We start from the raw sequence: 19,661 nt of genomic DNA, 5'->3' as shown, positions 1-19,661 counted from the left end.
CCCCAATTTCTAGTTCTGAATCCCCAAACCTTCTGTGAATCACAGTTGAGTCAGACTCGGATGTGGGGCTATAGTTCAGACTGGTCTAAGCCTGCGATAAACGCATCATCCTGGGCAGAGCTGGGAAGCCCACTAAGGCAGACTCTGCTGTCTGAGACTTAACTGCCATGTGGAAGGAAGAATTCTGGAATCAGGAGGAAGACTGTGCACCCCTTCCGATACGGTGTCCGGATAACTTACTTGCCCTCTCTCACCTCCCTTCTTCCCCTTAAGCCAAGTCAATTTTTCTAAACCCTTTTCCAAAGCTCTCTCTCCCTGTTTCCTTGTCATCCAGAAACCTTCCCCTCCCTCCCTCCTAAACATACTTCTGATAAAGCCACATTAGGTCAGTCTCCAGTTATTTACAAAGTTGTTTCCACCTTTGTAAAATAAATTATTGAGTTGGAAGCTATTGAAGTTTCTCTCCAGATGTAATATTCTATAAAGGTGTAAGTGTCTCCCTTTCACTTTAATTTAGGCAATTAATTTAGATACATTTCTTATTTATGAAGACAAAGCAATAAGGCACATCTTTTAGCATTTCCATATGTTTACAAATAGAATTTGAAAGGATTTCAAATCATATTGGCTAAATAACTTTCAATGACAACTATCAAAGTATTTTAACTGATTTATGCAGACACTCATCAAATAGCTCCTGAATAACTTCTGCAGGCAGGTAAAGATCATTTAGAAGTAGCTAAATGAATAAAATACAATTGTCTGTTTTCAAAATGACTGCTAACCAGTGGTATGTTACAAAAACATCTGTATTCCAGCCCTCCCTGGTGGCGCAGCGGGTTAAAGCACTGCACTGAGAAACTGAAGCCACTTCCGCATGAGTTCGATCCCCACCTGCCCCGGAGGTGACCACATGGTGTGGCAGACCTCTCCTGGCCCGCCGGCTGCTCCCCTCAGCAGTGTACTTCGCCCATCTGCCTGTTCTGCTCCCCACTCTGTCTCTGGTGAATCCTCTCACCCTCCGCAACTCTGGCCTGTACCCCAGTTCTGTACGAATAAATAAATAAATCTTTAAAAAAAAAAAAAAAAAAAAAAAAAAACATCTGTATTCCATAGATGGCAATGGAGGGTAAAAGTTGAGGACATAATCCTCTGAGTTTGGAGAGATATAAGAGAATGAGGGAAGGACTTCTGGAGGAAGTCACACCTGAGACATGCCAGAGAGAGGAAATCACCTCACCAATACATGGAAGCAGGAGACTATCAGAGTGCAAAGCAAACACATGCGCTGTCTGTTTTCATTAGAGCATTTTAAAACACAAGGGAAGAAGACATGGAAAATGCAGTAAGAGGACAGATCACTGGGAGTCTTTATTCAGTGTTAAGTAATGTGGACATTTTCCTAGAGGCAACAGGGAGAAAGAAAACTTTTGAGTAGAGGAATGACATGTTCTGATTTGGCTTTTAGGCAATTCAGTTGAACAAACTTCTATCTAAAGCTTTTTGGGCTGTAGGCTAGGTTAATAAAAGCAAATAAAGGATATCCTGAAAGAACTAAACGTATAGACAGGAAAGAGTTAACTTCAAAACTTTTGCTAAGATCTATGATAGTAACCTGTATATTTGAGAAAAAAAAAAAAAACAGATATAGTTGGCAAGCACAAAACAGCTCCAAAAATACATGGGAAAATGCTTTTTTCTCCTGAGTTGGATGTAATAAAAGTCTGAGTCTTTACTGTACAAAATGTCTCATGTAAGTCTCATGCAGTAGATACACAAAAGGCAAAGAAATCTAAGCACACCATCACAGAAAATCATCAAATCACAAAGAACAAAAGCAAAAGAGAGAATTACAAAACAGAAAACAATGACCAAAATGCCAGGAAGTGCAAACCTACAGATAAAGACTTTAAATATAAACATATTATTCAATCAGAAGCCATAGAATGGCAGAATGCATTAGGATACAAATCCTACTTACATGCTGCTTAGAAGAGACTCATGTCAGCTGCAAGAACAGATTAAAAAAAGCAAAAGAATGGAAAAAGATACTCCTTGCAAATGGAAATTAAAATCTGTAATAGCTTTAATTTATATCATCACTATAATAGACTTTAAATTTTAAAATGGACTTTAGAAGACAGTATCATAAAATACAAAGAAAGGTAATTACATAAAAATAAAGGTGAATCTAATAAGAGGCTATAACATATAACTAAGGAAATCAGATACCTCTCTTACATTATATATTATATTATACATACATTATATTAAATATATCGTATATTTGTATATTTAATACAATATACATTATATTAAATTATATGTATATAAAGGACAATGAATATTTGCATGTAAGTATACACACACACTCAATACATATATGTATATACATATGTACACACACATACACGGGAATATCACTCAGTCATAAAAAAGAAACCTTGCTATTTGAGACATGATGATGGACCCTAAGGGCAGTATGCGACATAAAACAAGACAGAGAAAGACAAATAACATATGACCTCACTTAAACATGGACTCTTAAAAATTAAACAAAATGGAATTTGTAGATAGAAATGAATGATGTTACCAGAAGCAAGGGCATAGGGGACGGGATGAGAAAAATGGGTGATAATGGTCAAAATGTACAGACTTCCAGTTATAAGCTAAGTTATGAAATGTTAAGGACAACATGGTGAGTATAATTAATATACTGTATTATATATTTGAAAGTCGTTGAGGGCAGAAAAGGAATTAGAACTAAGTGTGGTGATGTGTATTAATTAGATTTTGGTATTATTTTGTAAACAAATTCAGGTGAGCTGAAATAGTAAAATCAACTGCTAAAGGTTGAGACATATTGAAGAGCAGGTTTAATGGGGCAGGACCAAGGAGGACTGTTAAAACTGCTGGATTAAAACTCTGCATTGTAGGAGAGAGGGCAGGAGATGGGGTTGGTCAGAATTTATAGACATTTATGTAACACTATGTTCCTGAACAGCACACAGCAATGGGACCATCTCCTCAAGGCCTGTGCTCAGCCACAAGCCATCATGCCAATTCCCCTTCCCCTAAAGACAACTCTGTCAGTAGGTGATGGATGCTCAAGTAAGATTTCTGTATGATTTGCACTTTGATTTTTCTCCAACAGAATTTCTAGTTCCTTGACTAAAAAACAAATCAATCACTGAGTAGAAATATAGTGGAATCCTAAATTTAGGCGAGTAGAAATGTAGTAGAATCCTAAATTTAGGCTTACTAAACAGAACTACTCTAACACTGAGAAATCTGGTTTCAAGGAAAACACTATTTGCCCAAAACTCAGTTATTAACACAAAACATAGACAACTTAAGAGGTGGATGATGGTCAGCCATTCCACATTTAGACTTTGTCCATATTTAGAAGCAAATAGTTGTCAAAATATTTTTATCAGTATACAGTGCCAGGAAGCACAGGGCAGGTTCTCTATGATCTGGGCACACAGGAAGAGGAGGCGCCTGGAGCCCTTGGTGGCTGTTCCAGGCCTTTAGTGACCTTTCTACACCATCAGTAGGGAGGCAACCAGGGGGCATGCAGGGGACATGGGGGGCCAGGAGACTGGCAGGCCTGCTAGCCCCCCGCAAACCTTTACTCCTTCTGGGCTCTCTGGCTGTCTCGCGAGGTCTCTCTGCTGGCTTCTACTGCATCCTGCCACCATGCTCTCTTCTCTGCTCTCTGCTGCTGCCCTCAATGCCCCATGGTCCGGCTCAGGTGTGCCCACTCACGCATGCCCACACCCTACTCCCAGTGCTGCGAACAAGCGCATGTAGAAGACCACAGGTGTCGATCATTGATGCTAATGGTGGGGAGGGCAGAAAAACCTGATGGCTTCCATTTACCCTACACAGTTCCTCTCTATGTTTAAGAGAACTTCAGTACTTTTAAGATAGCTTGTAGCTGGAAGTCCATGGCAGGCTATTAGATGTTAAGGATTAGCAAGTGACTTCACCTGTAGTGGCTTAGTAAACAGCTGGTCATAAGGTGATGTGGGGGAGGACACAGGAAGTGGAGCCTCTAATGTGGCCTCAGGCATCACTACATCATACTAGTATTTTTTTAAAGATATTTATGCACATAAGAACTGGGGTACAGGTCAGTGAGAGGATTCAACAGAGACAGAGTGGGGAACAGATATAGGCAGATCTAGTGAAATACACTGTTGATGGGAGCAGCAGGCGGGTCAGGAGAGGTCTGCCGCACCATGTGGGTCACTCTCTGGCTAGGGATCGAACTCATGCTGCAGTGGGGTTGGACATTTTCATAGTGCCACACTCCAGCCCCTAGTGCCACCAGGGAGGGCCCTAGTTCATAGTAGTCTTAAGATGACCTCTGACTAAGTTTCTGCCTATGTCAGGACACACTTAAGATAGGTTTGCAAAGCTTTCACTGAGGATGTCCCTCTGTAGAGTAAGTGGAAGTGAGAGGGCACTCCGAGCCGAGAGGTGGGCAAAGAACAGAGCAGGGCAGCAGAGGCACCACCAGCACAGGACCACGCAGAAGAGTGCAGTGGACAGCAGCGGGGAGGCTACAAGAGATGCCTAAAATCCCGGGGACAGTGAAGCGTCACTGGTGCCAGGAGGTCTCCCAGCTTCCTGGGTCCCTTGGCCCCCTAACCTGCTCTGCACCAAGTTGCCTCACTACAAATGGTGTAGAAAGCCTGCAAAAAATACACTGAGGGCTTCAGGACCCTTTCCCCATATGCTCAGATCATGGAAAACCTCTTCTGTGCCTTGTGGAGCTACATGCTCCAAACCCTTCCACAACCAGGCTCCCATCAAGGTTCAACACAGGATCAAGTTAAACTCACTTAAACTTGAGACTAGGGAGTGAGTAGCTCACACTAAAAAATTTAATTTAGCAGCCCCAACTAGTATAAACAAGAATATCCGGCAGTTTTTCCAATGTAACTGGAAACTTAAGTCTTAATTTCAAAATCAACACTTAGTCAAAGAAACCCAAATACAGAAAGATGGTGTCAGGTGCTTTTTATATAAAACCTCCGTTCTGTGTTAACCTGTAGCAAGGGTGTCTTGTTCAACTACAAATTATTCTCTAACAAAAGCAAAACTTTCCAAGTCAGGTCTACTTACTTTTCAAGGCAAATATGAACAAGTTTCTGTGAATTCTTCATTCAGTAACACTTGGGACTGATCTGATGCTCAAAGGCAGGAGACAAAGAGAGGAGATTCTAACCTGAAACTCATGTCTAGTATGAGGTTTGTAGAGCATTAGTCAACTTAGTCCAAATCACACTGCTCGTAGGCAATATTGCTGTTATCTGCTGTTTCTAGAAGTCGGTGACCTGATTTCTATCACACTATGCAGTGTGTCCTCCCCAACAGCACCTGTATATCACTGTCACCTAGAAACTGTTCAAAATCAAGCCCTCTACAGCTCTCCCTGGTGGCACAAAAGGTTAGGACACAGCACTGCATGCTGGCTGCAGCTGCTTCAGTGAGAATTCAATCATCTCCAGCCCTGGAGGTGATCCACATGGCATGGCAGACCTCTCCTGATCTTGTACCCCCAGCTCTGTATAAATAAATAAATATTAAAAAAAAAAAAAACCTCGAGCCCTCTAGATGTTCCCAGCTCTACAGAATTAGGAAATCTCAGGTAGAAGCCTAGTAGTCTGTTTGAATAAATCCTCCAGTTGACCCTAACTTTTGCCAAAGTATGAGAACGACTATGTTCTTACATTCCCTTAAATCAAGCTCTGAAGACAAAGGAACAACAACAAAAAATCCATCTCACTTTCAAATCAAAGAAAAGTGGTTGAAAAAGATTATAGTGGAGTGGGAGATGGCAAAGCATAGCTGCTGGAGAGGATGAGATGGACATAGTTGAGTGCCAAGAGTCCTTTTTAGCAGTTGAATGGGCTTTCCTTTGTCAAAATATATTGAAAAAGCATAAAAACCATTAAGCATCAATTTTCAAAAAAAAATGATTAACGTGAGGATTATTTTCTATTTTAGTACTACTTCTAGGATATCAGCCATGCTGTTGTACATTTCATGAACTTACCTGCTGAACTAATGTTCAGGGCTCTATAATTCCTTAGAGAGAATGTGAAATCTCTTTTACATGTCATTGGTTATTCCCATAAACAATGGGAATACATAAACAATTGGTTAATACATAAACACTCATAGCTTAACCTATGAGTGTTTATGTATTAATCTTTTGCCTGACTCAAGCTTTGTCATTTTAAAAATTTTGAATTTCATCATTTTGTTTCCAGCTCTCCTTTCATACAACAGATTTCACAGGGTGACTATATAGAAAAATGTTGACATGTTATTCTTCAGACTCCCAAGTTTGCTTATTTATGAGCATTTATGAGCCAGTAGTAATGCTTCCAGCTGAACAATATTGGTTTTGTGAGCGTCAATTTAGAATCTGACATTTGGAAATACACGGTAATACAAACCATCACCTTAAATTAGCTTTTATTATTTGTTTGTAGTCCAGTTTATGGTTTATAATTTCACAGGGAAAAAAATATAATATTGACATCAAAGAAATTGCAACAGATTTTATCCCAGCAGGCATCTGACCACTTCAAATACTACAAACATTCTTTATTAGGGAAACAATATCTTTTTAAAACTTAACTCGAAGCAACTTAGAATTTACTAATTACCAAATGTGGTATGAGTTCCATTATGGTGCCAGAGTTTAAAATGAAATTTTTAATTGATGACAACCTGACATTTATATACTACAAAAATGACATTATTACATTATAAAGTTAATGAATTGAAAGATAAATACTTCATTGATAAAAAGTAATTTGAATCACTATTGCATAAAACAAAAGAAACAAAGTAATGCTATATAAATTCACTTTGAAGGATTCTGAGACTCATTTTATATTGTAATATTTTGCTCATATATAGCCAAGAGTAAGACAGAGATCCAGCCTACCACCAACCCAAAGTTCTGTAGGAGAAACATCAACCAGGGTCGCTGTGTTTGAACATGAGTCATTTCAGGAAGCTAAAAAAAGAATAAAAAAGCAGAATAAGATCCAGATATATTCACTGCTGGGAAAAGTTTGGTGGGAAAACACAAGCGACTCTGTTATTCAGAACTTAATAACCTTTAAACTTCCCCAAACAAGATGCTTTATGCCTACTCTTACCAAAATCTTCAAATGGGGGACAAATTAAGCCATCTGACTGTGGTTAGAAGGAAGTGGTGATTGCCAGAAGTATTAAAATGACACAGTTATCAACCAAGAGCAAATTCAACCCTTTACATTTTGTTTTTAGAAAATGTTCCAATGTGAAACAGATAATAGATGAGAGGTATTATTTTTGAGTGTTCTGGAAGATTTATGAAACATACTGAATGCACTGGTTATCACAAAGCACATATTTATTTCTTTTCAAAGAGATGACCAAGGTCTTCCTGACCTTTGGAAACAATAAAGGCATCATCTTCTAAGGCTATTTTATTCTGAGAGACAAGTGGCAACTATTTTATGTCTGTGAAATGCTTTACCACCATTTAGAGGAAAATATTCACTTAAATGTCTATATGAGGCACCTCCGTAATTTTCTGTCTCACATTATGTCCAGTCCCTCACCGGAGACCATGATAAGTATATCACAATCATGGCTTCATCGTTTCTATTGACAGACAAACTCAGGTCAACATGGGTTAGAGTCAGCTCAACTTTGGCACTGGATAATTCTTCGTTGTGGGGGGCTTTCCTGTGTTTAAGATGTTTGGCAGCAGCCCTTGTTTCTACCCAGGAGATGTCAATTGTACCTCTTGGCCCCAATCCTGACAAACCAAAAATATCCCCAGACGATGTCAAATATTCCCTGGGGAGTAAAAATCACCTCTAGTTGAGAAGGTCAAGCATATAAAATATGCAGGGCTTTAGATTTATGACAATTGAAAACAGGTCAACAAAATTATTTTTTAATGCCTGTACAGGAACATCTTGAATATTCTGTTTGGGTGTGCTTGTGCCTATTTCATCTTAGAAGTGGCTAATTTGAAGGAATGAGGATTAGCACTGCTGTGATCTGTTATCTCGCACTCTCAACTTGGGGCAGTGAACGAAAAGACACAGTAGGATCTAGACATTTTACCCTGAATAGACCACCTTTTACAAATTATACGCCTATTTGGTGTTTCCCTGTTACTTGAGAGCTGGTTTGGAGGTTCCAACAGGGGAGCGCAGTTACTCATATACCCTCTTCCAGAGAGCGCAGCTTCCGTTTCCGACACTTGTGGAGCGATGAGGGAGGAAGAGGACACCCGCCCAGCCAGCCAGATCAGCCGAATCAACCCTGGCAATCAATGGGGTGACAGATGTCGCAGCCAGATCACCCTCACATCCTCCCTGTTATTTGTAAACATAAGGTTAACCATATAATTTAGAGAAATTCTGTGTCACTCATTATGTTTTAAACAAATATAATTTTGAGAATCTATAGAATGTTCTCAAAGATCTCATAATTAATGGCACTTGAGAGGGGTTGACAAAATACATGCACTGGGTTTTCCTAAAATCGCTGCCTCTCAATGGTTTTAAAGTAATTTGTAGTTACTTGTTACAAGGATATGCAACCAGTTTCCTTCTGTTTCAGAAATTTTAAATCTCAGGCTATATCTGCAATATGAAATTACACCATCTCAGGTCATATGCATGCTCAGCTTTTGGTTAAACTTATTCTAAATACTGGACTGTGTTATTCTTTTTCCTCCTTGTTTCACATTTATAAGATGTTGCTGAATTAATAGCTCTTCCTTCTGCTGTCTTTAATACCTGACGTTTCATTGTTAATAAAGCAGTAGAAGCAGTTTCTAGAAAGATTTTCCTGGTAAAAACTCATAAAATATGGATCAAATACAAACCATCATAATTATGTTGAGTTTATTACTGTGGTGATAAGATACATTCATGAAATGACTCTAGGTCAATAGTAGATCTTGAGGTGAATTTTTAGACCATCAGCATCTTAATGAACATACTTTTCAGTAAGTTCATTCTCTGTTTTTCCTCTTTACTTCAATCTTCCACCCAAGATATTTGACTGCTAAAAATTAAATACAAAAACACAGAGATAGAAATAATATCTTGGCAACTTCTTCAAAAATATCTCAATCAGGTTCTGTTCTTACTAAATCCAAAAATGACACTTTTTTTTTTCTAAACAATTCTCTCTTATCTATGCTTATGGAACATCTATTTGCTTATAGTATATAACACAAGATAGAATTCCATCCATGTGCTTCTAAAAGCTTCTAGGCCCTGCCATGCATCCACTCCAACTGTGGAAAAAAGAATCTTGTATTCTGAATATGTACACATTATCCACAAAAATTATTGAGTATTTCACAATTCCAGGAGCCACCAATTCACATAGAATTCTGGCACTCTCCCCCCCAACCCACCTTTTTTTTTTTTTTTTAATAAGTGACTATGATACCTTGCCATCCATCCATTTAGACATGCCTTCTATCTGCTCATCTTTTCCTCATGGATTTTAGTATGTTTTGGGTGAAGATCTGATGCAAGAAAAGTTAATATCCATAAGTCATTCTTAAAAAGGAGCAAGGTAGGCACTACAGAAAAGTTATATAACTTGTCTCCTTTGAACTAGGTCAAAAGCAATTGTTTTAATCAAGCAAAAAGTTATTCGAGAACTGATGGTTAAGTATCAATACAGTTAGCATGAGGACAGACTATGTTCCCTTTGCATCTATTCTAGAAATTCAGCGACTAATTATGCATAGGGAAGAATAGGTCAAGCCTATTAACACTAATCAACTTTTTTCTTTAACCTCTTATTAAATCTTCCTTTTCATTTCCCATAAACCATCCTGATATAAGGTAGAGGAAAAACTTAAGGTTTTCTACCTAAATATTTGTACTTAAAATTACAATTATTTGATCCTAAATAAAAATAAATTCACTTTGTCTTTTTGTCTTCTGAATTTTTAGATCGGCATATGTAACTAACTGTTATTGACATCTTAGCTTGTTTTTCAATGTTTTCTATTTTTTAATATTTTAAAACATATACAATTATATTTTAAAATAAAATTATTGATTCTTTTTCATTATGCAGATATATGAACTTAGGTTGGATAATGACTTATCCAGTATCACATGAACATGATGTCAGAAAGAACAAAAAGTCAGGTTATCCCACTATTGTAGAGGACAAAGGCCTATAAACACCAGCTCTCTATCTGGTCTATCATGACCAGAATATTTATACTTAAGTAGAAAAAAAAGGGAAATGCTAAACAGTAAAATAACCAACAAAAATAGTCACTGTGTGTGTTGAAAATATAATAAAAAAATTAAATATATAGATATTATGCTATCTTTGTCATAAAATATATCATGGTAAGGGGTATTTTTAAGGCAGAAATATGCACTAAGAAAACTATAAAAACAGACTTAACTTTGTAAGCCTCTAGAAACAGACAAACAGTTGTAAGAGAGAAAAATGATTTTCCCTTCATTGTTCTAAGTTCTTGGCTGAGATACCTCCTATAATAAAAGACAGATTAACAGGAGAAAAAAAAACCTTTAACTAACACATCTACCTTTTATATATATATATATGGAGGGAACTCAGGAAAACTGAGTAACTCTTACTATAGTAAGGGAGAAATCTTTAAAACGGCTGTTTTCCCCTTGTACATGTAAATGTCTCTTATAAAAAGCTACTTTCAACTTGGTTTTCCAGTATTTTCCCTATGTCTGCTCTTTCTTAAAATAATAAGTTCAAAGGAGTCTTTTATGCTAAAGAGGAATGTTTTGGGGTGGTAAATTCTGTACCCTTCACATGAAAATCAATGTTTAAAAAATGTTGAAGTGGCCCTCCCTGGTGGTGCAGCTGCTTAAAGCACAGCACTGAGAATCTAAAGCCACTTCCGCATGAGTTCGATTCCTGCCTGCCCTGGAGGTGACCACATGGCGTGGCAGACCTCTTCTGACCCACCCGCTGCTCCCCTCAGCAGTGTACTTGGTCAATCTGCCTGTTCTGTTCCCCACTCTGTCTCTGGTGAAGCCTCTCGCTGCCCCTGAGCCTCTGGCCTGCACCCCAGTTCTGTATGCACAAATAAATAAATCTTTTTAAAAAAAAAATGTTGAAGAAGACTCTCATCCTGATGTTGAGGTTCCAATCTTAGTTTGGATGGCCTAGATAAATTTTCTATGTCTGCACATAAGAGGGTGGGCTTAGTAAGAAAACCCAACTAAGCTTGCTTTTGAAACAATACTTAACTCTCTTTTAGATGATTATGGATGAACATATGACCCATAACATCTCCTGGGTACATAGCAAAATACCAAAAAGTTTTACAGAAATTCTTTCCAAAAGATACAAATATAAAATGCCAAAACTCAAAGCACATGTGATTGCAACATTTCATTTGCTCTGAACCTACCCATTTGTTTTTATTATATTAGTGAGCAAATTTTGATAGAAAATAAAGGTATGTATAAATTGATTTTCAAGCATATATGTTTTGATTTTTCTGTTTTTAGAAATCCTGACAATAGTCTACGTATTTCCATATTTACCCTGGCTTTTAAGGTAGAGAAGTCCCTTTTTCCTATAGGGCAATTAAATTATGTTCTGTAACAATTTTACAGATGTTGAATTATACCCTACAACTAGGGGATGTGTGTGAAATGATGGATACTGTGTGTTAACTTTAAAGAAAAAGGTCAGAAAAGTAGAGAATAAATGATAGCAAAATAGCCTAGAGATAGAGCTAAGGGAAATGTTCATTAAATTCCTGCCCCCAAATAGGAAAAATTGAAGTAGAAAGGTAATTTCCTTTTATACCTCTGTAGAATAGGCCTTACCAAGATATTCAGAACAGGCTTCCAGAAGACATGCCATGTTGGTATGCAGATAATTTCAAGTTGAGACCCAACAAGCCCTAAAGTCTCATGGGAAATATTTATTACTCTCTTAAATGGCTGATTAAGATTGGGGTCTTACCCAGAATTATGGTGAGTACCAAAAAATAACTCCATCTGAAAATTATCTGTATGACAGAGCAAACATTAAACTATAGAGCATCTGCTCTTCATCATCAATGTGAATCACAGCGTCTTCCTCATCAATGGAATTCCTAGAAGCTCCAGTTACTTCTCTATCCCAGTCCTTATCTCATTATATACATTCTCATTTTTTTCTCATTGATTTGTAATCCATATTTATATGTATATGTAGATTTGCAATCCATATTTATATATATATGTAGATTTTTTCCCCTCCTACTCATCTTTCTTATGTTAATTTGATTTATTTGACCAGATCAAGAAGATCCCAGAGGAGTGTGGGATATTTCCCCTTCACTTTAACACCTATGTTTTGCAAACTCCCTAACTTAAGTAATAGCAAGACAAGATAATCAAGGGTTTTTCTAGTAAACAATATTTACATAAAATTGGCCTCTTTAATATTCATTCCACTAAGTTTGTTTCTTTTTTTTTCAATTTTTAATCAGCCACAGGTAAGAAATTCTTTGAAATATATCAAATCTACATACTGACTATGACCTGTCTGCAGATCATGGTACTTACAAGTTCTATTAGCTAAATGAGATGTAATTATGATGTGCCACTGTTAATTAGGATTTCTGAACATTTTAGAAGATGATTAAATAAATGTTCTCAACTTGTGTCAGTTCCCATAATGTATTCCTAGTAAATCTGAAACTCTTTAAATAAAAGCTCATGGAGAATGTTAGAACACATTGGAAAAGAAAGTGGATGAATAATAACGTCATATTACCATGGTACAATTACATAATAGGGAGAACCTGTCACAAAGAAGGATAATTTATAAAACATCCTCTGGTACTGAGATTTTGTCTCTTTCTTGTATACCTTCATTTCAGTCTCTTGTGCCCTACAAAACCTTCTCTATCCACTTCTATCTGTAATCTGAGATAGGTTTTTCATGGGTGTTCTCAAAGATCTATTACTAGATATTTCAATATTAACCTTCAGTATGGTTCATAGTGAAAAAATAAAGCTCAGTATCTAATGCTTCTAAAATACACTAAAAATCTCATTTTCTTTCATTATTAAAACTTTACAATTCAAAACCATGAATTTAGCATTCACTTATTGAACATATGGGGTGGTATCACTCAAGAAGGTAAAATTGTACTTCAGATCTCGTGTATCTTAGGAATGCAGTTTTGCACATCATCAATTTTCAAGAGAAATGATTTTTCTATTCTTTTCATAAAGCTTACTTGAGAACTGATACATGGCACCTTTTTTTTTTCTTTTTTTATAAGATCCCTATGCACACTGAGTCAGACACACATTAGCATTTAATAAGAATTACACTGGCTCTTACAAAATATGATGGAGGGTCCTCCCTGGTGGTGCAGGGGCTAAAGTCTCAGCATTATCAAGTTATACCCAGCCACTATAATATGAGTTTGATCCCCAGCCAGGGAACTAAGGAACCTCTCCTGTCTTCCCACTGCTCTCTTCAGCAATGCATTTTAGTTAGTCCACCTGTTCTGCTTCCTACTTTGTCTTTGATGAATCCTCCCCCCCCCCAATCTCTGGCCTACACCCCAGTTTTTGTATGCAGAAATAAGTAAGGATAAATCTTTAAGAAAAATAAGAATAAGGGAAAAAAACACCCCTCAGGAACTTACTCAGTCCGACTCATAATTATGCCTAATATCGCTAAGGCTATTAGCTGCTCTAATTCTGTCACCTTTGTAAACAGCTTCACTTTATCCTTGCTGAGACCTAAGAACAAAGTAGAAATTTGTGAGCAAAAGTCTGCAATGATTTGCATGTGCAAAACATAAACTTGAATACTGAAGTTGAATATCAAAGACTTCCAAATTCTGGTGTGACTAGGAGTTTCCTGTTTGCCTGAATAACAAGCAAAGAAAGCTTAAAAAGAAACAAAAATCAACAACTTCTTTTAGACATGGCAGAGAAGTGACGTCACAGGGCAAACTCTTGGCTCAAATACTGACGAGAAACACATTTCGATACCAAGAATTACAACTTTGCAGAGCAGAAAACCTACCATCAGAAACCTGTGTGGGAACCCAGGCTGGGTTAGGAAAACCTGATCTGTTATTGATGAATTGCCAGCAATTTAGTACAGAAGGGCCAAAGAGTTAAAAACTCATAGTGCCCCCCCTCACCTCTGTGATTTATTTTTATTTATTTATTTATGCAGAATGGGGTACAAGCCAGAGGTGCAGGGATAGTGAGAGGACTCACCAGAGATAGTTTGAGCAGAACAGGCAGATTGACAAAGTACACTGCTGACAGGAGCAGTGGGCGGGTGAGGGGAGGTCTGCAGTGCCATGTGGGTCACCTCCTGGCCGGGAATGGAACTAGCACTGAGCAGCTGTGCTAGCTTGCAGTGCTGTGACCTAACCCGTTGCACTACCAGTAGGGCCCACCTGTGTGAATTCTACTCACAGGACCCCTACCTTACTCTCACAGTGAATTTTAGAAAAAAAAAATCCATTCATACTCATGGCAGAGAGAGGATAAAAAGAGCCATTTAAAATATGCATTCTGGGGCCCTCCCTGGTGGTGCAGCAGGTTAATGCACAGCACTAAGAAGCTAAAGCCACTTCAGCATGAGTTCAATACCGGATAACTACCCCAGAGGTGATCCACATGATGTGGCAGACTTCTCCTGACCTGCCCACTGCTCCCCTCAGCAGTGTACTTTGTCAATCTGCCTGTTCTGCTCCCCACTCTGTCTCTGGTGAATCCTCTCACCGCCCCTGCACCTCTGGCTTGTACCCCAGTTCTGTATGCATAAAAAAAAATCTTAAAAAATATACGCATTCTGTTATTTTTAATAAGGTTTGACCTCAGGAGACACTATTTTATCGGTGTTCAACCTACTGGGTTTGCTCAGACCCTATCTTTCCTGGGAGAAGGAAAAAGACTCAACTCTTTGTCCCTGTAACCATTTTGCTTACTGAAGGAGAGTTGCACAAATCGTTCCCAGTTCACAGCCTACAGGTATTGGCTAATCAAAAGACTGAGGTCTAATCATAGAGCTATAGAATACTTCCCCTGCCCCACAGTTGCCACTGTATTACAAAGGACCTATTTACCACAGTTCCTTTTACCCAGTACATCACATCATCTTCTCAATAAAAATAATAAGGAATACTAAGAGGCAAAATGTACACTTGGAAGTGATTGAACAAGCATCAGATCCAGAGTCAAATATAATAGGAAGGTTGACATTATCTGACCAGGAATTTCAAAAGCTCTGCTTATTATTTGAAGAGCATTCATGGCAAAAGCAGGCAACATATGCAATAGTAGATTGATAATATAAGATAGAAATTCCAAGAAAGAATCAAGAAAACATGTTACAGATCAAAAACATTAACAGAGGGCCATCCCTGGTGGCTCAGCAGGTTAAAGCACAGCACTATGAAGCTAGCCGCAGCTGCTCTGAGTTCCATCCCCAGCCAGGGATGTGACCCACATGGCACAGCAGACCTCTCCTGACCCACCTGCTGTTCCCCTCAGCAGTGTACTTCATCAATCTGCCTGTTCTGCTTCCAATTCTGTGTCTGGTGTACTCTCTCACCACCCCGTACCTCTGGCCTGTATGCCAGTTCTGCATGTATAAATAAAATAGATCTAACCAAAAAAATATATATATACTAATAAAATTGAGGAATGTCTTTGATGTACACCTCAGTCAACTGTACACAGGTGAGGAAAATTCTCTGAGCTTGCAATAAAACCATAGAAATGGCCTAAACTAAAGGCTGAATATATATATATATATATATATATATATATATATATATATATAATATCCAAGAACCATGGGAATTGGAAAGGCATAAAATATGTGTAATTTGAACCGGAAAAAGTGAATGGAAGAGAAGCAATATTTGAAGCAATAATAACAGAATTTCTCCCAATTTTTCTGATATCAAACTACAGATCCAGGAAGCTCAGAGAAAAATATAGCAGGATAAACGCCAACCCACAACCCCGACACTAGGCATGTTATTCTCAAACTTCAGACAGAGACTAAAAAAATCTTGAAGAAGCCAGAGGGGAGGAAAAAAAACAGCTTACCTAAAGACTATCAAGGATAAGAATTACATGAATTTTACTCAGAAACTACAAAAGCAAACAGAAAAGAAAATGAGATAGTTAAAAAATTGAGAGGAAAAAAACAACCTAGAATTCTGTTCCCCCAAAATTGTTCTTTAAAAGTGAGCAAAAAATAAAGTCTTCAGTCAAATAAAATTTGGGACATATCTGACAAAGAAATGATATCCTAAATGACAAAGAACTCTTGAAACTGGCAAAAAATCTACAGATTGTAAATTGGCATAGAAAAAGCTACTCCCCATTCTATGGTATCAGAGAAATGCAAATAAGATTAAAGCAACAATAGATAATGCTATCCACCTATCACAATGCCCAAAACCTGAACATTGACAGCACTAAAAGGTAGTGGCGAAGCAACAAGAAATCTAATTCATTGCTGATGAGAATGCAAAATAGCACAGTCACTTTGGAAGAGAGTTTGGCAGTTTTTCACAAAACAGCCTATAAGAATTCATTGTCATCACTTTGTGTTAAAAAACATAAAATACTGGATTACCTTTAGATCTTAAAGTCCCAGACCATGAATGCTATGGATTAAATGTTTGTGTCTCCCCGAAACTTATATATTGAAACCCTTCCCCTAATGATGGTGTTCAGAAGTGGGCAGTAATTAGTATTCGATGAGTTCTTGAAGTCAGATCCCTTAGGGGATCTGTGGCTATAATTTAAACCCCTGGGGGTGCTTCCTTCACTCCATCTTCCACTTTGTGGGGCTACAGTGGGAAGCAGCCAACAACAATCCAGGATGCTGAATCTGCAGCATCTTGATCTTGGACTTTACAGCATCTAAAATGGTCAGAACAAATGTTTAAGTCATTCAGTCTATGTCTAGCTGCCATGCACTAGCATGTCCTGGTACAGATTAAGACTATAAACTTGTACCTCCTGTCTTTACATGTGTCTAATAACCGTAACAAAATCTACTTCTAGAGGATCAGGAATCATTTCTATGCACAGTGTGGACCACTTCGAATTTCTTTGTGATGGCATACAGTGACAAAAATGGAGGGAAGTCTAGATTCTCCTTACACTTAAGGAACCTGACTTTCTCACTCACTGAACCTGGATGGGGAAAGTTGTTTATCTATAAAATAAAGTTTTCAGAGCTTCAAAATCTAAGGAAGGTTTTGCTGGACTACTTTTGGTAATATTCTGGAAAATGAAAGTTTGTTCTGAAATACTTATACTGACAAATAATTGTATCAATTCTTGCTTTTAATATTCTTCTACGGGGCACACGAAAGGGCACACGAAAGTATGTTTAATTTTTGTATCATTTGATTATTGATAGGCTATGTTTACTCAACAGCATCCTAAAACTGAGAGTGTTGTTCCCTGAGAAAGGTCTTCTTTTTTTTTTATCATAGTTTTTTATTTTTATTTTTTTATTACAAAGTTTATTTTTACATCATTTTGCACATTTTTTTTCCATCTCGATTGTAATCCCTGCGGGTTTCCCATCACCAGAGGAAGGTCTTCTTTTAAGTGTAGTTCTTTAAAAATTAGTAGCTCTATTAAACTTCCTGTAATTTTACTTATCAAGCAAAAAAGGCAAGGACCAGAGTGATCAGTCTATGTGGGATCACCAAACTTGAAGGTTTGTTCAAGGTATTTTGACAAATTAGCATTAATATCTTCTTTGCTGAAAATTCAAATACAGAATTTATAAGACTTCTAATTTTCCAATGGTATCTTCCTAAAAGAATTCATGAAGCAGTTTGAGCAGAAGATAAAAGAAAATTTTTCTTTTGAAAACTGAATTACAAGACAAAGATCACATCATTGTTATTCACAAATAGAAAAGACAAAACGTTACTTGCTTTTAACTTGTATTTAATAATTAATTCACATCTCCATTTTTTCCTTGGGGAACACATTCTTAGTTTTATAGCTCACAAAAGTGATCCATTTGTCAGCATTAGTATTTTCCTGAGAAATGAATTATGTTGGAGGACACATTTGTATGTTATGTATGTTTGTGAGGATAGCTAAAAGAAAAGAAACAAGGAGCAGAAAAATACAAACATTTTTCGTGGTTGATTTTTTTAAATTATAGAACTCAGCATTCATCAAAGTTAAGTCTATTAATTATTTTCTCAGCAGAAAATATCTAAGAATTTGACTGATTTTTAAAGTAGAAATCTTTCAGAATTGTTAGAATGATTCATACTTCTTTTGTGTAGAAATAATTGTGTGTTAAATTATATTAATTTTGCTGCCTGAAATGGTTTTTAAATACTTGTCATTTTTTTTCACAGCAAAAGGGTATTTAAATGTCAGTTGCACTCATTGAGTTCAAGTACAATATTTGTTAAAACCAAATATGTAATCTCAAAGTTATTTTATACGTCGTTTTCAAACAAAATATCCCCTTTCTTTGGATGGATATTGTTTAAAGGACATTATACCTAGGTATTGCCAACTTTCAAGAAAAGAATAGCTTATTACTTTTTTGGATGAAGAGTATTAATCAGAAATGACTTGGCAATTATAGATGACTGAGTTGTATTGAACTTAACCTAGATTTCTTTGAGATTCAGTCAAACTCAATATATTGGAAGACAGAAATAATGATGGAGACGAGGGAATAGAATCCATATCCTAAAAGTGTAGCATTCTATTTTAGCTTGATTTTTATGGTTATTTCCTTTATAATAGTAACCTTTATATTGACTAAGGACAGAAGAACTACTTAGCTCAAGTACAGCTGCTTTGTGGTCAATTTATATTCTTTTCACTCAATTTACTATCTTGTAACTATTAAATTTACTGAACTAAAATAATTTTGAGAAGTCAATAGATGATCTTTATCTGGACCATTGATTACCTTATTTATTCACTGGGTTTAATAATTGGATTTTATTTTTATGTGTTTAAGTATATTTTAAGAGGATCCTAAGTTCAATTTAAAACTACTCTTTACCATATCTTTCTTATAAGGAAAATTATATCCAAAACTTGGAAAATGCTCCAAGCTAAAGTCTGATTGGATGTTCCTACAAAGAGATAAGGATACTGAGCTTAAGAGGCTTCTCCTCAATCTTTCTGTCCCCCTCCCCATTAGTGTATAAGTGAAATCAAGATTTAAGGAATATCAGCAATAGTATTAATGAGAACTTTCATAGCAATATCTAAATTATTATACAGAGCAGAGAGAGAAGACATCAGAGAACTATATAATAAGGAGCACTATCTCCTCAACTGATTCATTTGGACATACATAGGGTAGTGGGTGGGGCCTCTAAGATTTGTTTGAGCACTAATTGTTGAGAAAGTTCCTACTCCACTCTCCCTCCTTCTGTCTCTCTGAGTAACTGTCCTCCTCTATCAGCTTGGTTGCTATTAAGGTATTAAATCTGGGCAGAAGTCCAGTTCCCTCAATTCTAGGGACATCTCTCATTGCACCCAAAGCCATATTCCCTTAAGATTTCAATGTGCTTGTTGCTATGGGGACAGTCTTGCCAGATGTAAAGC

At 37.0% G+C, this 19,661-nt stretch overlaps 1 protein-coding gene across 1 annotated transcript in view; it reads right to left on the bottom strand.

Moving 5' to 3' along the window:
* Window positions 1-6,913: 6,913 nt before the first annotated feature.
* SLC39A12 (solute carrier family 39 (zinc transporter), member 12) overlaps window positions 6,914-19,661 on the bottom strand; it is a 70,228-nt gene continuing 57,480 nt past the window's right edge. The window contains 1 exon segment of the mRNA XM_004691110.1: window positions 6,914-7,042. Coding sequence (XP_004691167.1) covers window positions 6,914-7,042 — 129 coding nt within the window.

This window comes from Condylura cristata, unplaced genomic scaffold, assembly GCF_000260355.1.
Source record: "Condylura cristata isolate star-nosed mole 26May11 unplaced genomic scaffold, ConCri1.0 scaffold00030, whole genome shotgun sequence".
NCBI classification, from domain to species: domain Eukaryota; kingdom Metazoa; phylum Chordata; class Mammalia; order Eulipotyphla; family Talpidae; genus Condylura; species Condylura cristata.
Note: the sequence above shows the minus strand (reverse complement) of the source record. Positions and strands in the feature narration are given on the sequence as shown.